We start from the raw sequence: 6,652 nt of genomic DNA, 5'->3' as shown, positions 1-6,652 counted from the left end.
TTATACTGGAATTTATATTCCTCCTGAGGATCTTTGTTAATGTAATGTCATACAATTGACCGTACCAGTATGAAAATACTGACTATATTTTGTCAGCAAATTATCTGTTTCAATATGCCCTAAGATGCACTCTGGTTAAGAGAAAAATATTACTGCTAGATTATGATAAGCACTCCTTTTAGTGTCTATAAGCTTGAGATTGATTTTAACTTCAGCATTTCAGACATCAGGCTGCAGCACCACTAGAAAGAATGCTAAATGCAATGATCCCTAACCATCATGTGTGTCAGCACTTGTGCCTCACATTACTTTATGACGGTTTTTCTCCCCATCAGAAGTTTTCAGATGTACGTATTACACAATCACAAACAATACCCGTGTTCCTGGTAGCACAATGAAAGTAGAAAATTAAACATTCCATTTCGACAGAAGCCCAACAAGGAAAGCAGCACGCCATGGGCAGGAAGCACAGAACGTGAAGACAGCAACTGTGACACTGCCCTTCCTGTTATCATTTCTGCAAACATCTCATCTCACAGATCAGCTACACCTAAGAAATGCCACTGGAGTTTACAAAAGTGCAGAATTCAGTATTTACCTACTGAAAAAAGCTTTATGACAGAATTAATGTTTCTATCCTAAGAAATGCAGCACATCCTATCAAATCCTGGCAAGCTTCTACTTTTGTTTTACCATTCAAGTGTTTACTGTGCTATTTTTCTGGGTAAGAATGTTTGTAAACAGGAAACCCGTCCACAAACCCACACGGCTCTGAACGGAAGTGCACGCCGCACTTATTTTGTTTAAGTAGCACGCTGAGTACTACAGATGCTACAACCTAGAAGTCGGGGAAGAGCTATGTTTGCGAAATAACCGTAATCTACGATTTCAGAAAACTTTCCCAGCCCCAGAATATGTGGTACAGAAGTAGCACCAACGCACAGCACACATCTAATTTAAACCTGGAGCTTTATGAGGAGGCGGGAGAAAGTTCCCTCCCGCTGCCTCCCATCAGCAACATCCTGGACAGCGGCCAATGCACCCGCTTCCGCCGCGACGGCTGCGCCAAACCCATCACAAGAAGTGAGGACCGCCCACTAACATCCCCGGCCACCTCCCCCCTCCTTCCCTTTCCTCCCCTTTCCTTCCCCGCTCCCTCCCCTCCCTGTCTCCCCCCCACTCTCTCCCCCATCCCTTCCCCCCCTCCCTCCTCCAATCCTCCCTCCCCGTACAGTCTAGAAACTGCTGGAACGCGGGGCCCCGCCGCCGCTGACCTACTGCCGTGCTCCCGCGACTCACGCCCGCCCCTCGGCAACCGCCCCCCGCCCAGCAACGCTCCCAACCCTCGCCCCGGACGTCATGCTGCCCCGCAGCTTCCGGGGATTGGTGGGAGGGAGGTCGGGCGCCCGAGTCAGGCGGCGGGGCGGTGGCAGTGCCGGCGCGGCACGCTATTGGCTGGCTCGGCAACGCCAATGAGAGCTGAGTTTTGAGATTCAAACTGAGCTGGGCGGGGAAGAGGGCGGTTAGTCTGCGGAGTCGTCTGGGAGGACTGGCGGTCCGGTAGCTACTGTTCTGGCCGCTGCCTCTCGCCATGGCGCACAAGCAGATCTACTATTCTGACAAGTACTTTGACGAGCAGTACGAGTATCGGTACGAGGCTGTGGGAGAGCGCAGGAGGGTGGCTGAAGGGATTAGGAAGCGGCTCCTGCCAGTCCACTTGGAGTGGGGCGGCTTGGGCAGGCGTCTCTCCCGGAGCTTGTGGGATGCCCTCGGGGAGTAAGGTCTGCCGGTGGCGGCGGCAAGCGTGGGTCTGGCTTCCGCGGGGCCAGAGGGGCTTCAAGCCTGTGGGAAGTGGCCGTGCCTCACCTCCCGTGGGATTTTGTTTAGCTTTCGACCACCGCGGAAGGAGGGGGTGGGTGACTGGAATGCCCGTCTCGGCTGGCCCTTCGAGGGCTACCGTTCGATGAGCAGGCCGCCCTAGCCCAGCTGGAGCGTGCGGAAGAAAGACGGGGGGCGAAGCGGCTGCTGCAGAGCTGGGCTTCGGCAGCGCGGCCTGTGGGGGAGCGCTCGGCACCTGCGGGCGGAGCCTGGGGGCGCCGGCCCTGCCCGCGCGGGGCGGCGGCGCGGCCGGCTCGGACCTGGCGCCTCTCGGTGCGGTGCCTTGAGGAGTTGAGCAAGGAACGGAAGCCTCTGTGTTCAGAGCGCTCCATGCAGCTAAGAGTAACGTATTGTACTGTTTAATTCAATTCGACGGCTGAATGATTTTGAAGCATGCATTTTAATTAATGTATAAGCTTTGAAGGCAGCTCAAAGCCGTGTCAAATCAAAGTACTATTAACTGTAGTTCGTAAAGCCTTCGAGGCTATGGTCTATCTGCTAGTTTTCAAAGCTATGTTATAGCACCAGTCAGTTCTGGGTTATAACTGATAATGTTGAAGTTCAGCCCTATAGGTTTACTTGAAAGCACCAGTACAAATAAGGTGTGTTTTTTTTCTTCTGTGTAGAGATCTGTGTCCCCTCTTACCAGCTGACTTTTATGACGTTTGAATCGTTTGCGTTCTATTAAGTGATAAAGGAACTTGCAAATGTGGAGAACAGACTGTATGTTTTTCCTCAGATGACCTTCAGGTTCTTAACTGATGTTAGTGCTCAGTCTATGTAAGCCTTCACTGTATTTCCTGTGGAAAATGTACTGTTGGTTACAAAATGCAAAATACAAACAGGAGTGACTTTATCAGCTGTGGTAAAAGGCCAAAGTCCTTATTTTTAAAACAGCTGGTATGATGGCCAATTGCCAGGATCACATAATTCTATTCAAGTAGCATGATAAGAGCATGCAGGGGAATTAAGCAGTAGGTTGACTGTTTTTAATATGCAGTTGCATTACAGATGTAATGCTTAGTAGACAAGTTTTAAAACCAGATTCTGGGACCGATGCTTCATAACCAAATTAGTGGTATCAGTCAGCACCCTAGCCTTCTCTATAGGCAGTGCTAATATTCGTCAGTGAAGTTGCTTACTGTCTTTCCAGTGCAAGTTTTCAAGTGTATGCAGGTATTAACGTATCTACTGTGTGTTTAATTATTAAACCTCTACAGACATGTGATGCTGCCACGAGAACTTTCAAAACAAGTGCCAAAATCCCATCTAATGTCTGAAGAAGAGTGGAGACGACTTGGCGTTCAGCAAAGTCTTGGCTGGGTTCACTATATGATCCATGAGCCAGGTAAGGACATCTGAACAGAATTAGATGAACAATATCAACTGCCTGGTGCTAAACTAAAGTGTGTAGTGCATAATTGCTCGTGATGTAGAATCCAGATGGAATTCACTACTGAATGTTTGGACTCCTCTCTATCTCCTTACTATCACGTCTTCCCCTCGACGCTGCAGAACACTAGCCTGTGGTCTATCAGTAGACAAAACATGACAAACTGGAAATGGTGCCTATCTCTGCCTATAGTGATAGGCTTATTGTGAGCTCTTGAACGATGTTAGTATCCCAGTGCCTGAACCAAACCTTATGTAGCAGGGTTTTTTTAAGTTCTGAAGCTGACACACCCACTTTTTTACAGAAAAACTTAATAGATGCTCATGTGGACAAGGTTCTGTATTAATGCTCCGAAAAGGCTCAGTGTAGTTTGAGCTCCAGTTACATAGCCTACAAAAGCCAGCACTTAAAACCAGTCTTTCCATTAATGAGATGTGAAGCCCTGAAATGAGCAGCTACAATGTACTGAAAGCAGCTGTTCCAGATAATGTACCACTGACAAGCCTGACTAAAAACTAACTGATGATAAATGCATTGCAGCATCACAAAGTTCCAAGTTTTTAAAGAATCAGGTGAAGAACCAGTAGTTCCCCTTACCTAGGTGCCTTTGATACTTTTTGGAGAAGTTTGCAATTGAGTCAAATCAATAATAATGTGAGCTGGCTGTAACTAAAGTGACTTTTGTTAATGCTTGACATTATGTACCTAACAAGGGCAACACCAGCAGTTTTGCTAGTCTAAGGTACAGTAACAAAGGTCATCAAATAGCCTAATGTAGCACCATGGAGTTAATACAAATACTAACTAAAATACTTCTTCCATTTCTTCCTTGCTGTAAGTATCTTGACTTTAAGATGCTGCCAATATTTGGTAAAACATTTTCAAAGGTACCTGTTTAACTGTTACAACGTCACTGCAAAGTTGGTCTGTAATAGTACACACTGGATCATATTTCTGGACTTAATCTGTTTATTATTTGACAGCAAGCTTCAACTATTGTTCAAGACTTCTTAAATGGAAGAAAACCCTGCAAACAAGACTTTGGTGACAAACTGACGCTTTTAAAAATTTTATTTCCACAGAACCCCATATTCTTCTCTTCAGAAGACCTCTTCCAAAGGATGAGCAGAAATGAACCATTGTCTATAAGTCTCCTAAATCTTCTGGAACTATGTATATGACTGTATATATCTTGGTAGTATTCAGTGAATACTTTAAAATGTACAAAACACACATCCATACCTGTGCATGAGCTGTATTATTCACAGCAACAAAGCTCAGTCAAATGCAATTCCAAGTAGGCTGCTATGGTGTGCAAAGAGTGATGAAGTTATCTTTATTGTTAATGTAAGTGCCTGTCTTTTCAATGGAATTTGTTTATTAAAGTTTACATGTTGCATGTTCTGTTTAGATGATCACTTGTTACCTCTGTTCAGTAACTTCTGCACTCAGCTTTTCTGCTGAAGTGTGTAGCTTTTTCAAATTCAGTGGCTTACCTTTTTAGTAGTAAAGAAATAAACTCTTTATTTTTAATGCTCTTTAACATCTGTGTCTAGAGTTCCTATTCACCAAAGTAAACAATTACTGGTCTCCCATATTCAAGAGTGCCTACTTCAGAAAAAAATTAATCTTTTTTTCTCTGCAAGAATGATTTTGCCCTACAGGCCAGAGTTCCTAACCCTGATTTGCATTGGGAACTGCAGGCGACCCGGAAAGAAAGCCAGCAGTGGTAGGTGATACTCAAACTGGCTTCTGACATGCTGAAGTAATGGGACTCTGTAATTGATGTAGGTTGTAATGAGATGAATTATTCTGTAATGACTACTTGTCATCCTACTTCTCATGAGGTAGGGGTGATAGGACACAAGGGAAAGAAAGGCCTAATGCTGTGTCAGGGGAAGGTCAGGCTGGATATTAGGAAAATGTTCACTGAGAGGGTGGTCAAGCACTGGAACAACCTTCCTGGGAAAGTGGTCATGGTCTCAAGCCTGTTGGTGTTCAAGAGTGTTTGGACATCAAATACTCTTGGAGACTGAGATTGTTTAACTTTGAGGCTGCCCAATTTATACTCAGAAGTTGGCCCTTGTGGGTTCTTTTATAACTTTGGATATTCGATGATGACTTGGTGTAAGTAAGTCTTAAGGTGTTTAGTAATACATAATATTTCAGAGGTATTTTCATCCTTTTTTATTTATGGTAGTGCCAGTTTAGCCTTCTGGTGTGAACTTTTTAGTCGGGGTGTTAGTCTGCTCTTCTTGTCTTGAATCTTGCTTTTTCTGGGAAGATAGCTTGTACTGTCTTTGTGTAGGTTGTAGGGGTTTAGATGTGTTGTCTAAAATGAGTGCTTTTCATCTGACAAAAGCAGCTGCTGGCTTTAGGACAGTATGAACTCTGTTTCCTTATCATGTAAAAGATCAGGGCTTTACCAGGTAAAGGGGCAGTGAAACTTGGATTAGTCCTTTTCTGAGAGTATGTGCCAACAAAGGTGAGCTTTTGGACAGACTCAGACAAGTCTAGAGGTAATAAATTGCAGATGAACAGTCACTGTGGCATCTTGGCACCCTTGGCTAGTAGCCATAAAATCAGGCATTTTTAAAGACATGCTTCAGTTTGTTTGCTGTTTTAGTAACTGTATGGTACTGGTGGTTGCATCTGCTTTATTTAAAATGGAAGCTAGCATTACATCTGTATAGGACTTGGAAGGCCAACAAAACTGGCAACATCTGCATGTAGCTTAACTGAAAATGTGCAGGCTTTCCCTGAGTAATATGTGCATGCAATTAAGGTTATTACACCTGCCAAATTTAGTGAGCAAAATACTTCATCTCTCCTCTAATGCAGCTGTCCATCTTTGTGATGGTGAAACAACCTGCAATAGGCTCTCAGTGCTGAAGTGCAAGACTTCATAGCCTCATCTCTACACTGGGTAGCAGGCACCTTAATTAGAAGAACCACCAGAAACAAGCTTGTTGAGTTGTGCTGAAGCCATGTTTTTCCCTAAAGCCTTAGCATCAGTCCTGGTGTTGGTGATCCTTCAAAGGCCTTCTGGCTGAACTGTCACCTGTGACTCCCTCTCTGCCTGTCTGTCCCTTCCCTTGGGGGACAAAGACCAGCTGCACAAGCCACTAGGGTTGCTCATACAGCATCAAGCCGCATTCACTGTCTCTGCCTGCTCCCTCAACTGCCCGGCCGGGACCGGGCCCGGGCCCGCCCCTAGCGCAGCCCCTGGCAGAGCTCGCTGGCCCCGCCCCCTCACCGGAGGTCACGTGGCTGCTGTGAACGTTTGCGACTTACCCGGAAACCCGCCCCCCTCCTGCCTAGGCCGCGGGGCGGGACCGAGGCCGCTCAGTCCCGTCCTTCTCGCTCGGCGGTGGAGTCATC

The 6,652-nt window shown here is 46.0% G+C and overlaps 1 protein-coding gene across 1 annotated transcript; it reads left to right on the top strand.

The window, feature by feature from the left end:
* The first annotated feature begins 1,522 nt into the window (after positions 1 to 1,522).
* On the top strand, positions 1,523 to 4,814 carry CKS2 (CDC28 protein kinase regulatory subunit 2). Its single transcript, XM_051642650.1, has 3 exons — positions 1,523 to 1,650; positions 3,099 to 3,226; positions 4,354 to 4,814. The coding sequence occupies exons 1-3, from the start codon at positions 1,592 to 1,594 to the stop codon at positions 4,404 to 4,406; spliced, it is 240 nt and encodes a 79-aa protein (XP_051498610.1). The 5' UTR covers positions 1,523 to 1,591; the 3' UTR covers positions 4,407 to 4,814.
* The last annotated feature ends 1,838 nt before the right edge of the window (positions 4,815 to 6,652 follow it).

This window comes from Apus apus, chromosome Z (genome assembly GCF_020740795.1).
Source record: "Apus apus isolate bApuApu2 chromosome Z, bApuApu2.pri.cur, whole genome shotgun sequence".
In the NCBI taxonomy this organism is placed as follows: Eukaryota; Metazoa; Chordata; class Aves; order Apodiformes; family Apodidae; genus Apus; species Apus apus.
Note: the sequence above shows the minus strand (reverse complement) of the source record. Positions and strands in the feature narration are given on the sequence as shown.

Bases quoted from the DNA above. Each gene is read 5' to 3' on its own strand.
- CKS2 (XM_051642650.1), top strand. From the start codon at position 1,592: ATGGCGCACAAGCAGATCTACTATTCTGACAAGTACTTTGACGAGCAG. The intron at 1,651-3,098 runs GTACGAGGCTGT...AAACCTCTACAG, and splicing joins GACGAGCAGTACGAGTATCG to ACATGTGATGCTGCCACGAG. The intron at 3,227-4,353 runs GTAAGGACATCT...TTATTTCCACAG, and splicing joins CTATATGATCCATGAGCCAG to AACCCCATATTCTTCTCTTC.